Below are 27,426 nucleotides of genomic sequence, written 5' to 3' on the forward strand. Positions count from 1 at the left end.
ATCAGCCAAGCACCTGCGCCGTAGTGTGGAGCTCCGTTCCTCCGGCATCTCTCCCTTTGTCCATGCAACATGCTTTGTCAACCCAGCAAGTTATGGGTGCCCGCGTGCAGCCCTCTACCTTGCCTTCCACTACTGCGTTCTCTTTTCTCTATCCCAGCTAATCAAGCCTCTTCTCTTTGCAGACCCAGGGTGCTGTGCAACCTCCTCCCCCTCCCCTGTAGCGACCGCGTCGCTACCTTTTCCCTTTCCCCATCATCTCCCACCGGCGTGAACCGCGTTCGTGCCCGTGTCTCTTCCCCAGCCAGGGACCGCGTCCCTGGTTCTCCCTCACCCCTCTTTCCCTGGATTGGTCCACCACCCATGGGGTCACCCAGTGTTTCCCATACATTGACTTATTTGTAGCGGCCTACCACAATATCAACATTGACCACCAAACAATGATTTTCCAGGTTGTATTAAATTGTGCTTAAATCTGGTTAGCATCATAACCACACTGTGCTAATTTGATAAACTGTTCCATTCAAGTTAATTCTGCAAACCAACCACCACAATTGGAATTCAATTCTGTGGGAAACACTGGTCACCGCATCCTTCTAACAATGTTTTCCAGATCACACCCAGGTCAATCTTCTCTTTCCGCTCTTCATGTTTGCTCTTTACAAACCCTTTTGCTTCATTTTTTAAGGTGCCTTAGTTGCCCTCATCTTTGGGCTGTATACACGGATCCTGCTGACTCCTGCCTGCACAGTGACTCCTGCACGATCCCCCCAGAGCAATTTGGCCGAGCCATAGACTCTGCCAAGCATGGGTTTCTTAACATCCATTAATCAGTTTTCGCTTCAAGATGGCTCTTCAGGCTCTTCACTTGTACTAATCTACGTGTCAATGCCTAACCTACTCCAGCCTAGCCGCTTGCTCTCATTCTCTAAATTTCTTCTCATGCTCTTGAATGCAAACTGCCTCTATTAAGTGTTTGCTACAGGTTCATATTTACTCTCTAGATTGGCTACCATATTGCTAGGTAGCTCAGTGTTCTCTACAAACTTAATACAGCAAAGTAGAAACCTGTAACACCCATTTATCACCTTTCAGTAACTATCCTTATATTCAGACATGTGTATGCTATGTAATGTCTAAGATCCCCTTATAGCATATATTTGACATTTTTTGCACATGTAACCCTCATTGGTTTTAAGGGCAACTCGGATATCTACCAACGCATATTGGTATTGGCACAGACCGTTTAGGTTTCATTCAGGCAAATAACGGTCTACCCGAGTAGTAGAATACTCTAGGCGCCTTAGATACCTTTCATATCACCTTATCTATAGCTTACACGGTCCTAGCCAGGGTCTTTTCAATTGGGTTGCATATTTTGGGGTGATAACATGACATGGATCTTGCTTGATTCCTGCCAGCGCAGTACACTCCTGCAAGATCCCTGCGAAGCACTCCATGACCCTGGCCAGGGATCTTGCCAAACAGCAGAATTGTAGATCGTAATTTGGAATGTTAACTTTATGAATCAAGTAGCTCAGGTAGAGGTGCGCACATCCAAAACGCAGGTGCAGGACAAAAGGGTCAAATAATCAAAAACAAAGTTGAATGTCCGCACACTTGCTCCCGTTTTGCTTTATCTTTTATTTTTTATTTCACCAAGTGAACGTTTTCGAGCTACACGCTCTTCATCAGACTTGAATCAAAATAGACACACGTCATACTTATTAGGTAGAAAGGGTCACATGATGTATCAATCAGGTTCTGATTGGAAGGCACACCCACTGCAGAGAGGTGCATCCCAAGGTACCAACAGACATCCACAAATATTTTTCACCACACTACACCAGTCTCTACTAAATATACAAAAATATACAGAAAATATATACCTACACACATATATACATACATACAAACATAAGTGCATATTTTGAAGTTCTTTCTAAAACACGACTTAAGAGTGTACAGAGAAGTCTATTCAGAGTACTTGACATAGCATCAGGCCCTATGGCCATCATAATTTCAAGTAAGCATGATAAGGTGTCTATATACTCACAAGGTTACTATTTTTATCCAGGAGACTACAATACAGCATCATGTTAAAAAACTTTTGCTACAGTCTTTATTCACTTCCAAAGGGCAAACAGAAGAACCCGAAACAGAAGTACCATTATTTAAAGATTTTCAGTTAGCAACCACAGTCATTAAAATAGTTACAGGAACGGTCTGATATTAAAGTCCTCATTCATACCCCTTGGTGCCATAGTGTCCAGGGTATAAATCCAATATAGTTCACGTTTGAGAAGTAAGTTGTCAATATTGCCCCCCCTCCTGGGCATTTTTACCATCTCAATTCCCATATATTTAAGGGCAGACACATTATGACGGGCCTCTTTAAAATGGGCTGCCACTGAACTTTTCATGTCCATGTTACGTATTGCACATCTGTGCTCTGCTATCCTAGTCTTAAGTGCCCTTGTGGTCTTCCCCACGTAAGCCAAGCCACATGGGCACTTAAGCATATAGATCACATTTTTTGTTAAACAGGATATGATACCCTTGATGTGAATTTTTTTACCAGTATGGGGGTGATTAAAAAAGTGAGTTTTACTAGTGAAGTTACATTGTTGGCAGTTTCCACATTTATAGTTGCCTGGTTGAATGTTACTCAGAAAGTGTGTGGGGGGAGGAGGAGGGGGTAAATCTGCCCTCACCAGCATATTCCGAAGGTTTGGTTGTCTTTTGTAGACCACACGCTGTGGAGAAAATCTTTTTTAAACTTGGGTCAGAGTCAATGATGTGCCAATGTCTTTTTACACTCTGTTCAATGTCCCTGGCAATTGGGGAGTATTGTACACAACATGATATTCTTGATTCCATTTTTTTAATTATTTTTTGTTCTCCTATTCAAGCCTTGATCTTGGGATATGTTATTAAAACGATCAGCAGCTTCTCCAATCCATTGATCCTTGTAGCCCCATTCTTTGAACCTGTTTTTCAGAATGGTTGATTGAGATTGATAGTCGTCCTCCGAGCTACAGATTCTCCTGATTCTACTGAACTGGGAGATGGGAACGTTTTTCTTTAGAGATGTCGGGTGGTACGATTCCCCATGTAGCAAAGAGTTTCTATCTGTGCTCTTGCGATATAGGTTTGTTTTTAACACATTCCCTTCCCTTATTACAAGAATGTCCAAAATGTTCATTTTTGTTTTATCCACGGACATAGTAAATCTCAGATATTGGTTGTTCTCACCCATGTATGTATGAAATGCTTGTAGTCCGTTCTCATCACCATCCCATATGAAAAAGATGTCGTCCAGGTAGCGTTTCCAGTATGATATGTTCTGTATGAAGGGGTTCCTCTGTGTATTAAAGATCACGTTTGATTCGAAGAGTCCCACATAAAGTGATGCAAAGCTGGGTGACATTTTTGATCCTATTGCCACACCCGAGGTCTGAAGGTAGAAATCAGCACCAAACAAAAAATAATTACATGACAGGACACACTCAGTTAGTTCGATAAGACATTCAGTTGTTGGACTATTACTGGTCCTTTTCTCTAGAAAAGATTTTATAGCTTGTAGGCCACCAAACGGGAGCAAGTGTGCGGACATTCAACTTTGAACTTTATGAATCACTCACAAATCTTCGAATCACATGCCATGAGCATCAGCAACTACATCAGTCCTCTATTCCCGCTGCACTGGTCCCGAGCTCTGCTACTGCAAGCTGTACTCCCCTGCACTGACCCCGAGCTCTGCAACTGCAAGCTGTACTCCCCTGCACTGACCCCGAGCTCTGCAACTGCAAGCTGTACTCCCCTGCACTGACCCCGAGCTCTGCAACTGCTAGCTCATTGCCCTGCATGTCATGTTAAGTGCATGTTACAGTATGTGTGCAAGTGCATGCCTGTTAAGTTAGCTCTCAAGCTTCCCATTACTTCAGGATTGGTACAGCCACCACCGCGGTTGGTGGTCTGACCAATCCGCTAAGCACTCCTTCACCCTGGTTAGGGATCTTGCCAAACAAGTTTGCTGTTTTGCATGTCAACTCATAGATAGATTTCGCATCTTAGACCTCCATCTGCCATAGACGACAGGCGCCCCTGGCTGTCTTAATTCAAGTCGTTCCTCTATCGCATCCCCATTTGATCCCCCATTTGATACAGATGACGGACGCTCCGTCACTTGCTTCTGTTTTCAAATGCAGCTCAAAGCTGTTCTAACGCAAGTCGGAATCCCAGCAGACCGTTACTCAACTTATTCTTTAGGATTGGTGCAGCCACCACTGCGGCAAATAACGGTCTGTCCGATCAAGCCCTCAAAACTCTCGGCCGGTGGTCCTCCGACGCCTATCACTCATATATCAGATCAAATCTCTGATCTGAGGAAGCGCACCTCGCGCACTCCCATTGAATTTGCTCAGCGTGGTTCTTGCCATAGGGTCCTTCATCTTCAAATGCAATTTTTGGGGTGTATGGCGGAATCCTGCCCGACTCCTGCCTGCGCAGTCGACTCCGGCACGATTCCGCGAAGCCCTTCAGGACCATGGCCAGAGACCTCGCCAAACATGCTTTTCTATTATGCTTTTATGTATTATGCTTTTATGTCTTTATGCAAATTCAGGAATGTGAACTAGTGAAATGGCGTTTTACAAATGGAAGTTCGGGAGGAGCGTGACGGAATTTGCCACGCCTCCTTCTTCAATCAGTCAGGTTATTTATTCCGCAGTCTACCTGCCGAAGTTGCAGCATCGGTGTTACTCCGCTCGCAACCCACCACCTCCCCTTACGCCTCCCGTCTTCCATAGTTAAAGAATAAGGGGGTGTATGGCGGAATCCTGCCCGACTCCTGCCTGCGCAGTCGACTCCGGCACGATTCCGCGAAGCCCTTCAGGACCATGGAGAGACCTCGCCAAACATGCTTTTCTATTATGCTTTTATGTATTATGCTTTTATGTCTTTATGCAAATTCAGGAATGTGAACTAGTGAAATGACTGTTGACATGAGCTCTTAAAATAGCATATGAACAACTCGCCATTTACTTCTGACCAGGTTTAGGTGGTGTACGATAGCGATTTTTAGACAACGCGCCAGGCCCCTCCCTAGGTTGTTAATTGCCACACCCCTGGGCGCAATGTTTAAAAAATAAACGTGCAAAATACCGAATTAAACTTTGCGCGGGTGGAAAACGAGTTTTATGCCATGCGCTGGTGCCCAAAATACAGCCCGATATCTCATTATGACGTTAAGACTGTGGTGGGGGGTGGGGGTTCACGCCCTTTGTCTGTGAATAGCCACCCAAGTAAAAGCTCCATAAGACCAGTGTGCGTTTAAAAAGGTGGTACAACACAAGCACTTGGGACTCTATGGATATACAGTTAAAAACAAAATTATTGATACTATTCATAAATATTGATTTAATGTTGATTTTCTCTTGACCAATATGTTTGTTCTGACTGAAAATAACACTCCCACATGCCAAAAGGTTGCAAGACAATGTGGTAGAAACATGGAATCAAAAAAAGAAGCGTTTTCATCTCTTTAACATTTGTATGAAAAATGTCATGTCCAAAATTATTCATACCCTTTTTAAATAATTAGTGGAAACATCTTTATTTACATTCATAGCTCTCAAAATGGTTCTTATAATACCTACCAAGCTTCTCCATGTCTCCACAATGATTGTAGGCCGCACCTTTTTAGCAGCAACCCAGGTTTTGAGGCAGGAATAATAATTTTCCATCACTCTGGCCTTGTGCTAACTTTTTTGATGGATTAAGGTCTGGACTCTGGCTGGGCCACTCTAAAATATTGATATTGGGCCCCAGCTGTGGCGCAACTGGCTGGGGCACCTGCACCGTACGCCAGCGACCCAGGTTCGATTCCCGCCCCGTGGTCCTTTCCGGATCCCACCCCAGCTCTCTCTCCCATTCACTTCCTGTCACTCTCCCCTGTCCTATAATTAAAGGCATAAAAAGCCCCCAAAAAAATCTATTTTAAAATATTGATATTGTCCTCTGTTAACCATTTCTTGCCTTGTTTGGCTGTATGTTTTGGATCATTGTGTGGTTTAATGGTCCAATGCTGTCTATTGGGGCAGGTCTCTCAGCAGACTGCCTGATCTTTTCCTTTAGAATCTTAATTTAGCCCCTTGTTTTAGTGTTATTGTTTACTTTGAGAAGGTCACCAGGTCCCCCTGGTTGAAAAACATCCCAAAAGAATAATCTTATCCCCCACTTGAAATGGACATGGAGTCATTGGGGTTTAATGCTTCTTTTTTTATGCCAATCTCAGGCCATTTCCCTGGCTCAAGAAGCTGTGCCCTTCTAAAGGTTAAGCTGAGTTGTGCATGTTTGGAGAAGAGTGATCCATGATCAGCATCTATGATGACCAAGTGGTCCATTTTGGGATGGGGTGAACATTTTAACCACCAAAACACCATATTCAAAGTGAAGAATAGCTATAGAAATGTATTAATTTTGGGTGTTTTTCAGACAATAGGACTTGGTGACCCTCTCAAAGTAAATGGTAACACGAAGGGTAAGGGGGTACATTAAGATTTTTAGAGGAAAAGATCTGGCAGTGTGCCGAGAGACCTGCCCCAATAGGCGGCATTGGAAGTAGTCACATCTCCATAACTGAGTTGATCCGTCAACTGCTGTCCATACCCAGGATACTACATTGAATGAAAGCAAAACAGATGTCATGTCATTATTTACCCTGGCAAAGGAATGTTTGCCAAAAGCTAATTGTTAATAATGTTTGCCGTATGTGAAACGCCTTGTTTGTTTTGATAGAAAGTCAAATATTGTTCTCACTCCTTTATTTCTTCATTGCAACTCATTTTTTGTTGTTAATTATTTTAATTAAATATTTGTATTTTTTCATTGTTATTGCAATTGTTCAAATTGTTGTTATTGTTTTCAAACCTGCAATCTTGGATGTAACTCACATGACAAAACATCCATTCACAAAGGGCCATTAAATATGACCACACCTCTCCATTCTGAAAAGTCACTAGACCTACAGGTCCCCCTACACCTGTAAATCCCTGAGCCACGCTAAGTCTCCGCAGTGCAGCGTAGCAAAGCTCAGTGAGGCAAGCTTTACCAAGAGTTGGCAGCCAGCCTGCCTCGAAGGCTTAGCCCTTTACCAGAAAAAGGTTTTACGGCACTTGCCAGCATACACATCCTGCACTTGATGGCATTAGCAATGGAGGACCCAAGGGCGTGTGCCAAGGCAACTTATTCAGACGGTCATTCTCCGTCGAAGAGCCTTTGGGGAAGGATGCTGGAGGGGATGAAGCGCGTCCTCCGCAAGCTAGTGTCTGCGAAGATCCGGGAATGGATAAACGACTACTGCAAACAGAATGGCCTGCTGACTCTCTCAGTCCTTGCTGTAATTTCTGGATGTCTCATTGGATACATGCTGAGGAGTCTCAATTTGTCCTCTCAGGTACAGTGCAGAGACAGCTGACAGTTAGGGCAAACTTGGTTTGTAAATGGAGATGTCAATGGAGCTCAGACAGGGTCATTTTGGTTTGCTTAGAGTGCCTATGTTATTTGCCAGAAGGTAGACAAATGGGTTGGCTAAGCAACTATCAGACACAACAAGCTGCTCACTACTTGAATGTGTGTACTATGATAAAAGATAGTAGAATGAATTAACATGAATTATACTATATGAAATTCAAGATGTGTGCTTCTTCTTATTCAAGACAAAGACACCCTACTAAATTAAATGGTTTAAAATGCTGAGTAATGTATAATGCCAATATACTGTTAGTGCCTGTTTCATTGCCTATGTACAGCTGAATCAGGGGAGTAGCATAATGGTTTTAAACATGTTTCCCACTAGGCAAAGATCTACTTCTCCTTTCCGGGAGAACTCCTGATGAGAATGCTCAAGATGCTTATTCTTCCTCTGATCACATCCAGGTATAACCATCCCTACACTGTTTAAACGTTGCATCCCTACACACAGCTCTCACCAGTTAGTTAATCTATCAGTTACATAACCAGTTACTCTACCAATTACAGTTACCAGTGACTCTATTCACTAGTGTCTCTAGTGTCTACTCTGTACATATGAATGTACACGTTAGATGTTTGGGGCAGTTCAGGGACAGTTTGGGACAGACATATAATCTTCAGTCAGTATTCCTGTTCTTTATCCCAAAGGGTTTAGCTGTTTACTTGCCATGCAACTAAACATGACCAAACAAACACATGCTTGCTGTTTGAACTTGCTGTGTGTACAAAATGTGACCTTTGCGTTTGTCTGTGATTTCCCTGTGAACAGTCTTATGTCCGGCCTGGCATCCATGGACACCAAGGCCAGTGGGCGTATGGGACTTCTCACCATAACATACTATTTGTGGACTACCTTCATTGCTGTGATAGTGGGGATTGTGCTGGTTCTCATTATACACCCTGGTAATGGCACAGAGAAAGAGGGACACACTGGATCCAGCGGGCCTGTGATGACCTCAGCTGACGCTCTCCTCGACCTCATCAGGTGATTTGGCAACACTGACAAACTTTTTGAGGAGGAGAATTTTGACATTTTGAAAAAGGTGGAATCTACCAATTTATACAGAGAGGGTGATTTTTACATTTTTACAGTGTAAAGTGTATAGTCACTTCTTTCCTATAAGAGCCTTTGGGGAAGTGGAGGTGGAGCTATGCTTGACCTGTCAGGATTTCTGAGAGACAGTTCCATGTTGGTCACCCTTGTGGACATGTGTGTACTGTACAACTGTATGTACACATGCATCAAACAACCTCTGCCTGACGTCAGCCAGCATCCCTCGTGTGAAAGACAGCTAAACCAAGGTGACCACGGCTTCAGTAATGCTGTTGCCAAAAATGTCAGGACTGCTGTCCGACGCATAGGTCATTATACTGTGACGGCTCAAGCCCTGCCTTCTTCGAAGAACATTGTGTTTATCTGACTGCCTCGTGGAGAGACTGTCTTGGCTAGTGACCAGTTTATGGGCTTTAATCTTAACCTGTGAACAATCCTATTACGGGAGCCCGGAGAGTGTATTTTTAACCATGCGGCCTATAGGATGTGAATGGCTGGGCTACGTAATGAAAGCACATCCCTCTAACAGATTTAATTAGATTTGAGCCACAAGCCCCTGCCTGCGGGTGCAGGGCCTTATAAATAAGTGACTTTTGTCACTTGCTCACCTCCTAATCCTTGACCACTACAGATATCAGATCTGCTTTTTTAGCTTTTAACCTTAACAAAGGCCTGGATGAACCTTATCTGACTGTGTGCTTGTGAAAACCATGCATGTATTCTGAGGGAAGAGAGACCTCAGGATACCTTAGTGGCTTCAGTGTGAAACAAGACAGGGGGTTATATGTAGAGGTAGTTCCAGGAAACAGGCCTTTATCACCTGAGCTAAACACACACACACACACAGGATGTAACTCTTCATTCTCTTTTGTCATGTGCTTTTCTCTGTTTCTCTTTTTTAATAGGAATATGATTCCCTCAAATCTGATTGAAGCAACATTTCAGCAGGTGAGCAGAAATCAAACAAAGCCAACCCCCCATAAATGCACATGAGAGCCGGTGATTTCCTGTGTACCATACATGACAAAAGATTATTTTGCATCTAAGCATATTTTATGCCCTAACTTCATTTCAGTACAAGACAGAGCTGGTGCCTTTGGTCAAAAGCTCAACAAAGGAGTCCCAGGCCAACTATGTTTACATCATGCCAGACTATGACAACCCCAAGATGGGTCACCCCGTGTTCCTGGAGATCACCCCGGCCCCGGAGGTCAAGTACAAGGTGATTCCGGGGAGCAGCAAACAGATGAACGTGCTCGGAATCGTCATCTTCTCTGCCACCATGGGTAAGGAACCCTTTGGTGCACAAGTGTTAACGTCAATAGTACAGATGCATACAGTATATAGTGTATATAGCTTCACTGTGAGTTTCTGCCCTCTTAGGTCTCCTGCTAGGGAAACTGGGAGAGAGGGGGTTGCCCCTGGTAAACTTGTGCCAGTGCATCAATGAGTGTGTCATGAAGATCATCAATGCAGCCATGTGGTGAGTAACCCTGGTGCTGAGCTACACCATGCTGGCTCACTGCATCTCAACACAGTGCAACACACACACACACAACTGTGAAGGCAGACTTTAGGGGGGTGCAATAGCATGGCACTTTAGAATAATAACATGAATAGCAAGTTCAGGACTATGGCTGCCACCACAAAGCGGAAGTGTTTTGGAGAGCGTGGGAAGCCAGGTCTCATCAGATGTGTTATCACCCAGCCCTGTGTCTGAGGCTAATCTGGCCACGAGTGAAGAGGATTACACAGCTAGGATATCAGAGTGGAATGTACGCAAGTGACAGTCTCACACAAACCACATTCTGCATGTTCACAAAATGTAATAACAATTCCATAACAATATTGTGTCAGGATAGTGTCACTTAAGGCTGCATGGGTCAAAGTTATGTCAAAAGACAAAACAAACTTGTTGATTTAAAATGTTGAAAGAAAAACTATTTACAAAACACTATTGGCCAGTCATCCAATATAATAATTATATAATAATAATAATAATAATAATAATAATAATAAAATAAGTAACCCCAATAGACGTCACTCACCGTCCTCTGAGCTCATCCATTTAGGGGCATTACATAAGCGTCTGCACTGTGATGGAATAGTGGACGGTGGATGAACTAGCTTACCTGAACTCTGTGTTTGTCTTCTCCAAACGTGCAGGTACTTCCCCTTTGGCATCATCTTCCTGGTGGCTGGAAAGATCCTTGACATGCATGACCCCGTCCACCTGGCTGAGAAGCTGGGCATGTATTTCATCACGGTGTTGTTGGGCCTGTTTGTGCACGGCGTCATCCTACTTCCTCTCTTCTTCTTCATCCTCACCAAGAAGAACCCCTTCAGCTACATCCGGGGCCTCCTGCAGGCGCTGGTCATCGCTCTGGCAACATCATCCAGGTAGGCCCACAAACATGTGGAACACATGGAACCTGAGGACGTCAGCAAACTAACTAACATACTGACTAACAAACAAGTCATAGTGACTAGTCATTTCTGTTATTTTAAAGAAAGCGCTAATTGAAATATATATTTGATATTATCTATATATATTATTGAATTATAGATTCAACTCTAGTAGTATTTTAGAACACACAGCAGGCAAAACAATGATTGAAACACCTCAAATCTATACTTTTAAGGGAGCCGCAGTGCTCAGTCTGAACTGCTTTCGGTGCCTTGAAAAGCGCTATATAAAATGTTGTTGTTGTTGTTGGGGGCGTCTCAGTGCCCACAGGGACCCAGGCTTGAGTCCGGTGTAGGGTCATTTCCCAAACCCACTCCCCATCTCTCTAAAATCTGTATTAAAAAAAAAGGCTAAAAGGCCAAAAATATAGCTTTTTAAAAAATCTGTTCCCTTGTGCGTTGCAGCTCAGCGACTCTTCCCATCACTATGAAGTGCTTGCTGGAGAACTGCCACGTGGATCGTCAGATCGCTCGATTTGTGTTACCTGTCGGCGCCACCATTAACATGGACGGCACAGCACTCTATGAGGCCGTGGCTGCCATCTTTATTGCTCAAGTCAACGATTATGAGTTGGACTTCGGACAACTCGTCACCATCAGGTAAGGCATAAGGGCTCTACTATGGAAGTACACCAAGTGCATGCAGGCATTTAAGTATTCTAGACTTAAGTATTTTTAAATATTATTCTATAGACTTCCTCTCCTTTCTTGTAGTGAACCCCATGTAACTCCTCTGGAAATATATCTGACTACAGTATGCCAGTGTCAGTCGATACTGCAACAATAAACTCTTTAACTGTAACTACTGTAACTAAGTTATATACATATGTAATGTATTTATGATATACTCTGGCTATTCCTCTCCAGCATAACAGCAACAGCTGCAAGCATCGGTGCTGCAGGGATCCCCCAGGCCGGCCTGGTCACCATGGTCATTGTCCTGACCTCGGTGGGCCTTCCACCGGATGACATTACACTTATTGTGGCCATTGATTGGATCCTGTAAGTATGACACTGTCAGAGTCTATACGTTATTCCCCTTGACTTTCATTATGTCCCAGGAAGCGCATCATAGGGCCCTCCTGATCTCATTTCCTGGAAATGTTGTGCTCAACAGAGATCGCTTCAGGACCATGATCAATGTTCTTGGAGATGCCTTGGCAGCAGGCATTATGGCCCATCTATGCCGAAAAGACTTCCCAAAGAAAAGCGAAAGGGTAAGAGAATTCATGTCCTCCTTGTTCAACATGTCAGAATAATGTGCATGCTGAGGTCTTCTTGTTATTGCAAGGATCATTGATTGTTTCTTTGAACGTAATACATTCTAAGAATACAGGAACTAAGGGATAACAATATGACTATTCTTGGAGAGTTAATCTCTTACCCACTGCATTTGCTAATGGATTTGCTTTGTGCTTCCCCAGCGTGACACCGTGATATCCTACGGGACTCAGAGTGTCCAGAGTGTGCCCTTATCTGAGATCCCGCTGATAACCAACAGGGACTATATCTTCGAAGTGGCTGGAGACACTGTGACGGAAAGACCTCCTACCCTCTATAATCTCTGCCAGGTGTAATCTCTGTACAGCTAGCACCATACAGTTGCTGCCTTGAACACACAAAAAACCTTCCGAATTTTTTCTTCATATAACTGTGCCATGAAGAAATTATTCTTGTTTTTCTTTTTTACTATACAGTTGTTTTTGTTATAAGGATTATTATTATCCTCCAATGATAGCCTTTTGACATATTTGTTTAGGCTTTTTTTTACAAGGAAGTAGATGTGCAGTTCACATTTTAAGAAATGCCTTACAAATCAATGTCAACTCAATGCACTTGGCTGCAAAGCTTGATATCTGATGAGTTTAGTATGCATATGAGGTTGATCGGAAGCAGAAAGGATGTTAACTCTACAACTACTGTGTGTACCTTGTCATGACCCGTGTGTAGAAACCACACAATTATTTCAAAAAGTAGAACTGGACTGTTGAGAACAATTTTGTGGTAGTTAATTTTACCAGTAGTTGTAATTATTGGTAGTTTCACGATATGTAATCTATTACTACCAATCTGGTTAACATTACTCATTCACTTACAAGTGTATTGCAGCACTACCTATTTTCACACTTCAGATGTTGCATACTTGCACTTTGCTTTTTGTAATGAAATAAAAGACAAGTTGTTATACGTCACTGTCAGTATGATTCATGGAAAAGTGTACATGTACAAGGTGTGGTATCCATGCCATTTCGGAGTCAGTGATGTTGACATCACATTTACTGGTATCATAAAGGAAAGCTGAAAGGTCTGTTTGCTCTGGTCTTTGTGTTCTTCTAAATCAAAAGTTCTCATAATCATAGTAAATCATAAAAAATTAAGCATATGCTTAGTACCATTGGAGTACTTAGATACCATTTGTATTCCCTAAAATTCTGGTCAGGTTCACTGCGCTACCTGTGTTCTCTGGCAGGTGTGTTCCATGCTCTTTCATGTGAAAAGCGTTTGTTTTGGCTCTGGATTCAAGGAGTTTTGGTAATCAGATGGCGCTATTGTTTGGTTGGCTTCAAACTTTATTCACAAGCACCTGTGATGGAACTTGGCCACCTGTCACTGTTCTAAAAAAAAAAGAAACTTAATATAACAGTCATATTTTCTTAATTAAGCTACTTTGGATTTAGTATCACTTTATTATGTGGACTGCCTTAAACACGTTTCCCCATACTGATTAGCTAGCTAGCTGGCAAGTAAGCCAAGCTAAGCAGCAGTATGGTTCATTGTACCCTGACTAAAGTAATAGATTCCAGTGATTAAAGACAGATTGACATGATCTGCTGAAATGATGTCAGTGCTAATGTTAATGTGAGAGAAATAGACAGTCTGCTTGTTTTATTGGCACAAAGGGTCATCATTTTTAGAGAAAAACTAGAGAATATCTACTTGTGAGCTGCTTGTCAGTAATGCACAGCAACACTTCTTTGCACAGTGATTCAGCTCACTTTTTATGTTTAATTTCAGCATAAACTCAATAGCTATCAGTCGAATAAGCTAGATGACTACTTGTAGATATGATAGGTTACCAAAAATAATAACGACAGTGTTCAAGGTCTGTATTAACCTAATGATCCCTTTGCAATTTAATTTGTGGAAAAGTTTGTTCCATTACAGGTCACAAAGGTAGGCCTTAAATACAGTACTCACTGAATCACTTATCTTTTGGCCCTACATGTGCTGCATGTTTGGCTACTCGGAAATCAGAAGAATTAAAAAGCCCTTTCCTAACTGCATGAATCATTTTAATCCTCATATAATATATCAGTAAATATTATCTCAGGACCGTTTTATTTTATACAAATTTATGTTAGACGTTATCTCGCCACAGAGGTTTCCTACTACAGATGCAAAACAGACTTCAAATCATTCAACGGTAAAATAAATGCTCAGAAGAAAATGTACAAACATGTAAAACCACACACAATGACAGAAATAAATATATTGTGCATCTCCCTCTCCAATCTTTCCCCTTCTCACACAAAATGAAGGCTTAGAAAAAGGAACCCATTTAAATACAAATGAATAGATATGATATTTGCAATAAAGTAAATAGAGAAACAGCCTGAACTGTAAGGTAAAATCAATGTGTGGATGCTCCGACTGATTGTGCCACAAGAGGGAACTGTTTTCACCTCACAGCAGGAAAAATGACTCTCAGGTGATGGTTTGTCATGCAGCGACAAAATTCAAAATCAACTGACTGTAACAATACTCTTCCAATCGACACTTCACGACAGAGCAGATTAATACTAAGTTTGCACAAACCTTGGTTCCTGATTACTTGGCAGAAGCAGCACTTATTCTAAATCATGAACACACATGAGGGTGCAATCTCTGAGGTTGGTTTTGCTTAAATATGGTAATCAAATCACATGGTTTTAACACATCTCAAAAGGTGTATTCATGATGTGAACCTTTCTATGTGCTCTACTGACATTTAAAGTAATGCGTCAGTCAAATCAACTTGAAAGCCTGTCTTACCTGCAATATATATATATATATATATATATATAAAACTTCCTACCAAAATGTCATCTATCTTCCAACACATACCCACTAATAATCAAAATATGTTCATCTTTACGCCTCAGGCCATTACATTTTCAGGGATCCTTAAGGAGGAATGATATTAAGATCCTCTTTCAGCACCATGTTTCGCAGTAAAATAATATAAATCTTACTCATTAATTTAACTCTTGCTGGGTTGAGTGATTGAGTGCTTGGATCTCTGGCTTATTCTGTATGACAACTGTCTGCTCCAACGCTTGCACAAAACACCTACACTATATCTACTCCTGTCAGTGACAAATGTCAGAATATCCCATATTCAGAAACAGTTTTGAATGATTTAATTAATGGACATGACTTGAGTGTTCCAAAGCATCCACTGGTTAATGCCAGATCTCACATTCATTTGGCCCAACAGCAGGTTCGAGTAACGTACATGCTGTCTAAAACCTCTCACAGAGGGAAAAGAAAATTCTAAAGCTGGAGCAAGTTTATCCGAGCCTCCGCTGAATATGGCAGTCTGTCCCTCTCTAGGCAGTCACCTCCGTCCTAACTACACTAACAAACCAAAATGGATGAGTGAAATCAAAGAGTTTAAAAAAAATGAAACAAAACAAAAAAGGTCGCCAAAAAGAAATAAAATTTAATGATAGCAAATGCCAAGTGAAACAATGAAAACAGAGGAAACCACAAAAGCAAAAGGGGGAAAAAAAGAAAACAATAAAATCACAAGGCAGTCTCCAGAAATGTCAGGGATTATTAGTATGTAGAAAAATTAAACAGCCTCTTTCATATTTAACTACACTTCTTAGAGAAAAAAAAAAAGCAAATTTGACTTTCACGCAGGCAAAAAAAAGAAAGAAAATTAATCAGACACAAAGCAAACATTTCACAAGAGAACACCAAACTTCAAATATGACATTTTAAACAGATATTTAGTACCTTCCTTGTATCCAGATAATTCCAATGAGTTTTTAGTTGTTGTTGGGTTGTTGTTTTTTTTTTGGGGGGGGGGGGGGGGTTGGGGGTGCTTTCGTGCCCCAATTTTTGTTTTGAGAGGAAAATGACACCTTCAATTGATTTCTTTGGTCCTTCTTTACCTAGTGTCTTTTCTCTGGGTCCCTTTCGTAAAATTACAAGTTAGTTATAAAAAAAAGGAAACAAAATCGGCTCCTGGTTATGCACTAAGAAGCGCAACAGCGCTACACCCCACACGTTGTCCATGAACGTTTTTTTCTTTATTTATTGTTTAAGTCACGTGCCAAGAAAGCTGTACTTAAAAACTCTGATATTGCTCTGAGAAGAGCTCCTCGACTACAGTGTTACTTGGTGACTGATAGTCATGCAAATCTACAGACCAACATGTGACAACTTATCTGAACGAGAGTCAGAGGTGGGGAGGGACTGGGGCGAAATAAAATTAAGGCATCTTGTTTCCAAACTATCTTGGACTCGTGAAATCCCCATAGTGCTGTGGACAGTAGATCAGAGTCTTAAAAGAGAGCATGCCTTGCATTTTTCACCACATATATGGCACATTGTGACATTATCAGACAGGAACTACAAGTCTTTTTGAAATATGGAGTTGGTCTATATAATTTCGGAGATGCGGAGCACATTTAAAACATTTGTCGCATCATCCAACAGATTGAAAAATGTCTACTTTCCATTAGACTTCTACGAGTATTGTAAAACTTGAAAATGCACGGAGTGGATTACACTTAAAAAAACATTAGCATTTAAACAGTGCCAACCTCTCTTTTTCGACTGAAAAACTTGAGATCTCTCCTTCATCTGGGTCTAACATTTACTTGTGAGACTTGTTGGTTTTAAAAGACACCTGTAAGATTTTGTCCCCAAGGCGATAACCGTTGAGGCTAGCAATGGCCATTGCTGCCTCCTCGTAGTTTGTCATGGTCACAAAGCCAAACCCTTTGCATTTATTGGTGTTAAAGTCTCGGATGACTTTGACGTTGGTGACCGCTCCAAACGGGCCGAACATCTGCCAAAGAATGCCCTCGTCGGCATCCTGGCCCAGATTGTAGATGAAGATGCACCAGCCAGAGGTGGAGTTCCCGGGGACGTTCACCCCAGAGATGCCGCTCATATGGTCCACACTCATGGGTGAGAACCTGAGGGCGAAACACAGGAAGAGTTAACGCAACACAATAGGACCTCATCTCATCTTTGAAATTTAAACTCATTTTGATGATACAGGGACGTAATAATTGTAGCTTGTTGCTTTGAAAGTGTGTTACATAAAGGCAGACATAAATAAGCACCTGTTAACTGCAATGCAATGAAAACAATACGGCTTACCAATCAAATGTTCAAATTAAAATGATAATTTTAAGGCTGTGGTTGTGTTTTTGAGTGTTTTACGGAATATGCGGCCTGACCTGAACCTCTGTGTTTCTGAGTGTTTAACGGAATACGTGGCCTTACCTGAACCTCTGGGCCTGGTGGTGAACGGGCCCTCCAAAGCGCCGGGACTGCGCATGGTAGATCTGCGAGATAATCTGCGAGTTCTTCGCCTGGTTGGGGTTGGCAGCAAACTTCACGGTGATGGGCTCTGTGGCACCAGGTGGTTTCTGGCCATTCAAGTCCTTAATGGCGTCTTCAGCCTCTGCTCGCTTGTCAAAGCGAATGAATGCCACACCTCGCGACATACCTGCACAGGAGGATTGCCCTTTCGGTAAAAAAGCTAACGACATATGACATAAGGAGAGTGAGTGGCTGCACGGTTTTTACTTACTGCACTCACCTGTTCCCTGGTCAACGAGAACGCGTGAGTTAATGATTCGACCATAGCGAGTAAACATGTCCTCCACATCTTTCTGCGTCATGGTTTTGGGCAGCCCACTAATGTACAGGTTGGCATCCTTTATGGTGTCTGAGCTTGGTCTGGCATAAGAAACCTGAAGACAAGAGAGGTTTAAAGACACAAACTCTTAGCCGCTTGGAAGTAGGACTAGGACAAGAAAAACAAGAAAAACAGCATTAGTACTGCTGACTATTTGCCTATTAATGCTTTATTCACTAAAAAAATAGTTTATGAACACCAGTTGTTCAGCACCATGGTTATTAACTGGTATGTGTGATGTCCTATACATTTCTACAAATTACACCCAAAGCCTCAAGTGACCACTAATAAAGGAGACACTATACTGCTCCTATACTTTCCGACCTCACCAAAAAGTAGTCAAACAAAATGGGGTTGGAGGTTTGAGCAAGACTAAGCTTATTCTCAAACAATTTACAGACTAATATCAAGTCTGTTTGTAGCAAGGGATAAGTAAAAACTAAAAAGAACCAACTTGCTTATAAAGGAAAACCATAAAATAAATAACTTTGTTAACACATGAAAATAAATGTATACAAATGCTGCATGAGGCCACAAGGGAAGTCTACAGGATCGTTTCTGGGATATTCCTCTGTCTTTGTTGAGTATAAATGTCTATCAAGTAGCATAGTCTCTACTGCACAAATGCTAAAAGTCTACAGAGAGACTTGACAGAGAGACCCAAGGCTAAGTGAAAGCTTTTCATTCTACCATTTGAAACAAGTGTACAGGAACACCTTTAAGCACGTTACCTTGATAGTTTTAGACTGTAGTCTCAGCCCATTGAGTGTATTGATTGCCCTTTCTGCATCACTAGGGTTAAGATAGTTAACAAATCCGTACCCTAAACTGTGGCCTAGAGAAAAAAAAAGGAAAACAACAAAACAAAATAAAAAAAACTTTGCATAGTTCCAAACGCTGCATACTGAACAAAATAATCCGTACAACACATGCTAATATTAAAAAGGGTTAAACAAGTCTGTAAGCAAAGGAGAAGAAAATAAAAACCCAAAAATGTTCAGGACAAGTATTCTGTGAAGTAAATTAAGAGCCAGACTAAGAGACAAAACAACTACTGCATGGTAGATGCTGACTCATCTTCAGAAAAGGTCTGAAGCAAAAGAAAACAAAAGTTATATTAAGTATAATGTCAACACTGAAAAAAAACATTCATGAGTATGTCAATAATTGTCCACAAAATTTGACGACAAATCTTATCACAGATTTCTGACCGCCCACTGTACTGAAGTTGTGGAGAAAGCCAATGACACCAAGAATACAAAAATATGAGCCAATCGGAGTAGATAGTTTCTCACACACTCTCTACGACAGGTATAAGGAGACGTAGGAAAGTAAACAACCTGTCGTCAACAGTCAGTCAACAGGAGAATCATGGGGGGGTACTGAAATACATCAGTTGGAATATTCCTGACATGAAGACAGACAAATCCACAGCCTCTCTTTTCCAACTCAAGGAGAGGGGGAGTGAGTGAGAGACAGACAGAGGGAGAGAGAGGGAGAGATAGAGAGATGGAGAAAGAGGGAGGTATAGAGAGAGGGGGAGGAAGAGGGAGAGCGAAACACACACGTGTGTGTGAATGGTTGCAGGGAGAAGGCTTACCTGCCACTTTATCACGGATAAGCTTGGCAGACTCTACCTCCCCAATACTGCTGAAGAGGCTGCGTAGTTCATCTTGGGTCATGTTCTGGGGCAGGTAATTGACAATAAGGTTTGTTCTGGCATCTTTGCCTTCATCTGCCATGTGATCTTCGTAACCGTTAGACATGTCATGCACCTCCTACGTAAATCCAGGAGAGGAAATCGTTAGAGTACTCAAGACAGGCTGGGGTCCTGAATAACTCCATAAGTCACCTTTCTATCATAAAAGCACCAACTACCGCCCCTTTTGTTTGAAAATTCTAAAACAAATATGTTTTTAATACTTCACAATAACATTTGATAATGAACCTTACATTTTCCGGTAGTCATAGGTGTGTAGATTTCAACAAAATCTGGTTTGGTTCTTAACGGGAGCATTTACTGCCTCCAAAATCTGATTTTGTTCACCGTGATAGGAGTTTGGTGCTGGGCTGACGCCCTATTTCCACCCTTTCACACGGCACATCAACGGTTAGACCGATAATTCTTGTCACAAAATCAAAATTCCACTGGAGCTCCAAGCGGATTTGTACACGAAGCCTTACAACACTGTTTACAGCTCTTCAAGTCACGGTAAAATTTAATTTTTGGTACATAGCTAATTTAGATACACTTATGGTGTGGGTGCTTGCGTTTCTTTATGAATCCGCCGTCTTGGTTTGTATAGAAATGAATATTAAGTGACACATGCACGTAAGAGGGCGGTAATAGGTGACGTTCGGATAAATTTTATAATCAAAACATGCCAATCCCATCTTAAACAGAGATGCTAGAATCACTTGGAAAAATACTCTAAAACGATTAAGAGTTTGCCATCAGAGGCACAATGGTGATATAGCAAGTATTCTAGGTCAACAACAGAATAGTTTTGCAAACATAAAATTAACATTCTGCAGACGCATGTCCACCTCTGACTACTTTACACTGAGGAATAAGGGAACATCAATGATGGCCAAGGTGCATGTCTGATTGACAAATTCATCGAAGTTAGAAAGTCCAGCCAACATTGTTGGTCCTGCTGGCTGTAATTTACACTTACATAACCATTCCCAACTAAAGCACAATCCAGTTGAGTCGCAACATGGCCATCCAGACAACATCTTACTTAGAGTTACCGCTCTCTCATAATTTGGAAAAATGTAGGGAAACTCTGTATAATGATAGTATCAGCCTACTTGTGCTGGAGGCCATCAGATAATCTTTAAAAATTAGCATATTCAACAACATAACGATTGATTTTGTCTGACCTTGTAAAAAAATATGGAAAATGGAAGCTTCAAAGTTACAAGAAGCATTTAAGTCCATAGGAAAATGTGAGAAAGCTTGGCATCAACCATTTGTCCTTTACAGTACTATAAGAAAAATATTACATACACATACTACATACTTACTACTTGTCCCTTTATTTGGTTTTCATATTAGCAGACCTAGTTAAGTAATAAAAATGAGTTGTTTCTCCAAGCATTTGTAGACAAACAAACATAACCAACCAAGTACATTCTGAACTAGAGGTCTGCACGGGACTGATTTTTCGGTCCCGCTCCCCAATATTCTGTCCCGCTCCTGCCCGCTCCCGCATTAATGTGTCATTTTTAGTCCCGCTCCCGCCCGCATCTGTAACATGATGGCCCGCTCCCGCCCGCTAAAGCCTGCATGCAGGAGGGATAGCCTATTCAGTTTTTCTTTCTGTCTCACGAAAGGAGCACACACACCTGAGAAAGACTCAGTTGATGTCAGTTTCTTTGTTCTGAATGTAGGCAACTGAAGTAGGCCTAGTCTGGTGCCCTCTTCCTCTGTCGTGCTTTCGATTTCGAGTTTTGACAATGAGCAGCAGGAACAAACTGAACCCACGTAAACGACAATATAGGCCTACTATCCGTCAGTTATGCTTAAACCCAGTTTTTTAATGCTGCCTAACAGAACATCCAGCTGAACTATAGTTATGAACACTACTTTAATCATTTCCATATTTAATTTTACGCACATATTTAATTTGCGGGAGTGCAGTGAATAATCGGTTTGTCCCGCACCCGCGAACGCACCTCTCTCATCCCGCCTGCTCCCGCAAAGAGCTTTCAAAAGTTGTCCCGCGCCGCACTCTTTTGCGTCGGGACCCGCGGGTCCCGCGGGTCTACCGCGGGAGTGCAGACCTCTATTCTGAACTGCCAGTTGAAGTTACTGAATGACACTCCAACTGAATTCAGGCCATATAAATTTTCCACAAATGCTCAACTCACTTGGTTGCAATAGGTTGGGCAATACAGTCTCACAAGGACCATTAAAGGGGACTGTCAATTAATCACAAGACTATACGTCTAAAGACAACACACTAAAAACATCCGGAGTGTACCACAACACTTCTACTATTTGTCGAAGCTGTTTTTTATTGGTGCTTGATTATTAGGGGTGTCACGATTCTCCAAATCCTCGATTTGATTTCATTTTCGATTTTAAAGTCACGATTCGATTCGATTTTCAACCTTTGTTTTAATATTACTATTAATGCATTCCTTGTATGTTATTGACCTTTTTTTGGCCTTTTATTTTGAAACCGTTCCAACCACGAGGTTGTAATGTACACAAAACAAACAAACATCCGAAGAGACACAAGGTTAGTGTTCATGGAATATGTACTTATCAATGTGCATTTTAAGCCTTAAAGTAATTTTGGACTGTAACTAGGGATGTCCGATATTGGCTTTTTTGCCGATATCCGATATGCCGATACTGTCCAACTCTCAATGTTCGATTCCGATATCAGCCGATACCGATGTCGATATGTGGGTTATTTTTCCTCAAAACTAATTTAGGTAACATCACAACATGCTTAATGTTATTGTGATGCCCCACTGGATGCATTCTTGAATGCAACAAGGGATACCTTCTTATACGTAATTTCTGCAACAATGGTAGGCTAGCCTACTGAAAATGTTTGGATATTCTGTTGTTTTCTGCTGTTGGTTAAATAGATACACACATATAGGGAAAACACTTGATATTGAATTTATGTGCTACAATGCAGGCCTGTTAACTGTATGAAAACAGTGGTTTATTTAAACTACATCATAAGGATTTATTTCGTCAGTCATCATGCTCATTTTAATGAGTAAGAATGAAAGTTCTGCTGTATTTATTGCCAACAAAATTCCGCGATATCTCCCGCGATGTCTCCCGCGAGTCACGTCAGGCAGACTGTAGCCTGTCTGTCCGGGATGAGCTGCCCTCTGTTGTAGCTCCTCCCGGCTAGCCTCTGAAGATCACGTTTACGTAGTAGGCTAAGCCAGACCAAGTCAGACTCAGTCCATCTCAAACAAGCCTATTGCAAATCGCAAGTTTAACGTCCGAAGGAGACACTTGAAAATAATTCCAAACCACAGACATAATGTTGAAACAGAGCGAGCAAGTTTGTTACTGCAGCCATCCATGCTTGTTTGTATGCTTCAAGACGCAGCTTGATGAGGTCATCATCTGTGCGCCGGTAAACGCTTCAGGAGCGCATAGGCACTATTTGGGTGTAACGCAAGCATTATTTTATTGGTTTTAAGGCAAAAAAAAATCCGATAAAAATGTAATATCTGTTAATATCGTTATGTTAATATCGGGCCGATAATATCGGTGGGCCGATATTATCGGACATCTCTAACTGTAACTATATCATCTTTTCACTTGCTAAATTGAGTAGGCCAAGTTAGTGTTAATTGACGTGAATGAACGACAAAATACTTCCACACCGGTGATTTCAGAGTAGCAAGAGGGGCTTTGATTTCGGTAGGTTGGTGTGTATATTTTAACTGGCTGCAGCCTAAAATTAGAGGAGTGTTGATGCCGCAGTTCAGCACGTGCGTGATCCGATTTCGATATAAAATCAAAATAGTGACACCCCTATTTTTTTTTTGGCCTTTTATTCACAGGACAGTGGAGAATGACAGGAAGTGAGTGGGAGAGAGAGTCGGGGAGGGATCCGGAAAGGACCAAGGGGCGGGAATCGAACCCGGGTCGCCGGTGTACGGTGCAGGTGCCCCAGACAGTTGCGCCACAGCCGGGGCCGTGACGCCCCTATTGATTATAGTGATGTTTTCTACCGTAATGCTGCAGTGTCCTCTCTCAAAGCTCCGTTTTATTTCTTGGGATGGTTACAGAACCCACCACTGTGTTTATTATTGTTTGATTGTGTTTTTATGTTATTTTATTGTTTATTTATTGTTATTTTATTGGTAATTATTGTTTTATTGTGTTGTATATACATTCATTATAAATGTATATACATTTATCTATTTATTTGAGCTAACACATGAACAGTCGTTTGAAAAATGTAAAATTCCACATCCTTTGACCTGTGCAATCTCTGGCAAGGCAATATATGCCATTTAATTCACCTTGGCAGCAACGTCTAGTCTAGCTCTTCCAAAAGTGCTATTTAAAAGGTATAGGTAATTTATTGCAATTTACTTATGATCCTCAGTAACAGGATCAACCTATGTGGCATAGAACCCACAATACCTGATTGTGATTTGAAATGATAAAACACATCATCAATGTAAAGTAATAAGCCTAACCAATCATTTCCATGTAAGTCAAAAAAGAATCCTGAAATAAAACTGCACAAAGAAACCCATAAGCTTAACAAATAAGCCACCAAGCGTTTCTGAAGCTTGAATGCCAACCTCAAGCAAAAGAGAATCTCTCTGGGATCAATTTGAGCATTGCAGATATCTGACAATGTCCCATTCATGATGAGAAAGAAGTCTTATTGTGTATTCCTGTGGTGCAAGTCATCAGCTCTCAGGACCTGAACAAACACTGTTCTTATTGCAGAAATTCCCACTCTGGGAAACTAACAGTGATGGGGAAATGGACGAAAGATCTTTAAAACATGGACACCCAAAGTGTTTTCTTAGCCGCTGTCTCACCGATTTAGCATTATGACGTCAAGTTCCACAAATACAAAAGCTCAAAAAGAACAAGGTCTTCAGAAGAAGGCTCTTGGTACCATTAGAAACACTATTCGTCTACACTACGTCAAACTGCTCATAGTCTTTGCTTCTCGATACTAGTATTGACATTACATAGTATATAACGTTACAACTAGACAAAATTTCTTGGCCAGGTAGTATTACTATAACCATCAGTACCTTGGATATACATGGGTTGAGCTACATCACAATAATCTACTGTAACAAGAAGTACATGACTAATTTTTTAGAGATAAGTTGCTACTCACTTTTAAGTATCTAATGTGTCCCCTTCTGACTGCCATGAAGAGACTTCACAGATCCCGAATCTGAAGGCACCAAAAACAAAAATAAGGTAATAAAAATACACGCTGACAAAAAAGGGGAGAGGACTGAGGGTGTGGAGAGGGCAAAGGCAGGTGTTTTCAGAGGGGTGGGATCAAAATTAGCAGGAAAACAATTAATTGAAATAAAAACACAAGGAGGTGCCAAGCTGCCTTCTGTGACCACCTGTGGAAAGAACATAACAGCTATAAGCCTCTGTTGTCTGGTCCAGCTTGTTTCAGCGTGTATTTTGATTGAACACCTCACTTTGATTAATTTCTTAAGGGGAAAATATGATGACCCTGATTATTTCTGCCACCAATCCCAAACTCAAAACATCACAAGTCACTCCCAGTTTAAGTTAAAATGCATAATATGAGTCTTCAGACTTAGAAAGTTCTTAGATGAAGAAAAATTATGTCTGAATTGTGATCTGGTGCATTCTGGTCAGTTAGGCTACGTTTTTCATTCATGAGCAAGGAAATGTTGTTATACAGCATTAATGTCTCACAGACAATGAATATTGTACAAAACCAGACAAACAAGTCTCCTAACCTTGGCTAATCATTTCCATTTATGGTCATTTTCAGGACTTCAATAGGACAAAACAGAAACCACCTCATTTGATGGCAAAAAAAACATAACCTGAAATGTTTGCACTTGCTTTAAAAACATTTTTTATTATATAGTGCCAATTCGCCAGGTTACTAAAACCGGAACGCTCAGAAATCCTCATCTAAATTGTTCTTTTCTCTGGCAAAGGTTGTGTTAAATCGACAATACTTGAACACAATTTTCCACTGCTTCCATATTTGAAATGTAACGTTATGCGAATGCATGATCTACAATTAACCTGAAAAGATCGTTGCAGTGTTTGCAATCAAAGACAACTACCAAGCTGACTGATTTGATGACGCGGTGTATGCGCACCTTCAGCACCAAAAAGGTTCCACAACTAGGTTCCAGAAATCGTATTTACATTGCTGGTACAGTAATTGAAAACGTTGACCAGAACATACCAGTAATGCACCATGACAAAGTAACGTTCACCTAAAGTTAGCTTCCTACTCAAGTTACCAAACCCACTAAGGTTATAGTTAGCTAACGTACCGATAGCTTGGTAAATGATGGCAAATAAACAACGCGGTCAATCATAGAGATCATAATGTAAACCAGTGCCTCGGGTACCTCTAGGTGACTTTAAACATACATTTTTGCCATGGCTAACCCATGACATGTGAGCTTATGGTTGGAAATGCTGGCAAGAAAAAGGGGGCGTGAAAGGACTGTAGCAGTGCTAGGCCCTTAGCAGGCCAGCTAGCTAGCTGAATGAGCCGGATAGCTGATGTCTTCCGGTAAATTACAATGTCTTTATAATCATACATTGATGCTGTGCGCATAAAATTCTTAGGGATCGATAATTCTATAACACCAAACGACCCTTATTCGACTGCATCCTTCTCAGTATAACTATATTTCAAGCTTAGGTACTAAAGGTGCAAGCTAACGTTAGCTAAATTTTCTTCCCGTTCATGAATCAAGCATCGGCAGGCCTGTAGGCCTTCAGCTACCCCACGCTAGTTGCGTGGAGGCCACTCTGCAAAATCAAGACATGATAACCCTCAACTTACGTAAAACAATGAAATACAAATTCGTCTTACCAACTTTTTTGCTTCGTCGATTCAATCTCGTTTCTAGAGCTGAGCTACCCTACACGTCTGTGAACGAATGCAGATGGATATTGACGTTGACTTCTCGTGACACAAACACGCCACCGGGACCCTCTGCAAAAAAAGCGAGGCTAACTTTATCCCGCCTACTTCGTCAGGTTATTCGTCGACTTTCTTGTCAATTATGCCCGGCGTCCTATGGTCACGTCTGGTGTATTTTCAGCTAGCCCTGTTTTTGACGTTTGAAAAGAAATGTTACAAATTGTCACATGAAAATAATCGCGTGGTTAACTGCTCAAAAGTTGTAATAATTTTCTCCAAAGCCCCCCCCCCCCCCCATATAAATAATCACAGAGAAAGGTGTTAGTGTCATGTCACATGTGGTCCTAGTATCACAAGTAGGCTATTAACAATCTTCTGAGATTAATTAAATCTACAATATTGCGTCTGCCATGGGGACTAGTGTAGAGGATGTGTCAGTGAAGTGACAGTGAGCTGGCCGCAGAATGTGGATTTCCTGTGCTTATCTAATTCTATTTTCACTGTTAGTTGGCCAGTGTAGGCCTATATGGTGAGCTCAGTATCAGTTTGGCCTGCTGAGCTCTGGTCAGTGCAGTGCTGAGCTCTAAGCAGGGCAGAGCTGTTTCCATGGATCCATCTCCGTGATCGAGCAACAAGGGATCTGGCCAAAACAAATCACACATCCTTCAGTCCTGCGATAGACTACAGATCCGTACGACTTCTCTGAGGTGTCACAGATAACATGCAAGTCCACAGGAGAATGGTCGATCCATGCTGGCTGGTAGCACGAGGCATATTTGTGCTGAAAGTAGGCCTAAGGGAGCTCCTTCTCCCATGTCAGACAC

The 27,426-nt window shown here is 41.6% G+C and overlaps 2 protein-coding genes across 5 annotated transcripts; one reads left to right on the top strand and one right to left on the bottom strand.

The window, feature by feature from the left end:
* The first annotated feature begins 7,213 nt into the window (after positions 1–7,213).
* On the top strand, positions 7,214–12,721 carry slc1a8b (solute carrier family 1 member 8b). The gene is made up of 11 exons (XM_076293652.1): positions 7,214–7,456; positions 7,859–7,938; positions 8,303–8,518; positions 9,493–9,535; positions 9,663–9,873; positions 9,971–10,070; positions 10,754–10,987; positions 11,459–11,653; positions 11,921–12,055; positions 12,171–12,270; positions 12,478–12,721. The coding sequence occupies exons 1-11, from the start codon at positions 7,214–7,216 to the stop codon at positions 12,628–12,630; spliced, it is 1,710 nt and encodes a 569-aa protein (XP_076149767.1). The 3' UTR covers positions 12,631–12,721.
* Positions 12,722–14,375: 1,654 nt separating this feature from the next.
* Positions 14,376–26,680, bottom strand: elavl1a (ELAV like RNA binding protein 1a). Of its 4 annotated transcripts, none has more exons than XM_076293654.1 (7): positions 26,556–26,680; positions 24,836–24,895; positions 19,576–19,753; positions 18,707–18,810; positions 17,868–18,030; positions 17,558–17,783; positions 14,376–17,244 (listed from the first exon to the last, which is right to left on the bottom strand). In XM_076293654.1, exons 2-7 carry the CDS (start codon positions 24,869–24,871, stop codon positions 16,920–16,922), a joined length of 1,032 nt encoding a protein of 343 aa, XP_076149769.1. In that variant the 5' UTR covers positions 24,872–24,895; positions 26,556–26,680; the 3' UTR covers positions 14,376–16,919. The 4 variants fall into 4 exon arrangements, with proteins under 4 accessions (XP_076149769.1, XP_076149770.1, XP_076149768.1 ...); XM_076293655.1 differs by having other exon boundaries at positions 17,877–18,030; positions 26,552–26,680; XM_076293653.1 differs by having other exon boundaries at positions 26,552–26,680.
* Positions 26,681–27,426: the final 746 nt, after the last annotated feature.

Source organism: Alosa pseudoharengus, unplaced genomic scaffold, assembly GCF_046254945.1.
Source record: "Alosa pseudoharengus isolate Yale_2024_CS ecotype anadromous, Long Island Sound unplaced genomic scaffold, YU_APseudo_1.1 YU_APseudo_1.1_scf_2, whole genome shotgun sequence".
Classification (NCBI taxonomy): Eukaryota; Metazoa; Chordata; class Actinopteri; order Clupeiformes; family Clupeidae; genus Alosa; species Alosa pseudoharengus.

What these genes read in the sequence shown, in the direction of transcription:
- elavl1a (XM_076293654.1), bottom strand. Translation starts at nt 24,871, where the DNA reads ATGGCAGTCAGAAGGGGACACATTAGATACTTAAAA. An exon ending in TATCCGTGATAAAGTGGCAG is followed by an intron (nt 18,811 to 19,575) that starts GTAAGCCTTCTC and finishes TTTTTTCTCTAG; the next exon opens with GCCACAGTTTAGGGTACGGA. An exon ending in CACCAGGCCCAGAGGTTCAG is followed by an intron (nt 17,245 to 17,557) that starts GTAAGGCCACGT and finishes TTTCGCCCTCAG; the next exon opens with GTTCTCACCCATGAGTGTGG.
- slc1a8b (XM_076293652.1), top strand. Translation starts at nt 7,214, where the DNA reads ATGGAGGACCCAAGGGCGTGTGCCAAGGCAACTTATTCAGACGGTCAT. An exon ending in GTCTCAATTTGTCCTCTCAG is followed by an intron (nt 7,457 to 7,858) that starts GTACAGTGCAGA and finishes GTTTCCCACTAG; the next exon opens with GCAAAGATCTACTTCTCCTT. An exon ending in TTGAAGCAACATTTCAGCAG is followed by an intron (nt 9,536 to 9,662) that starts GTGAGCAGAAAT and finishes ACTTCATTTCAG; the next exon opens with TACAAGACAGAGCTGGTGCC.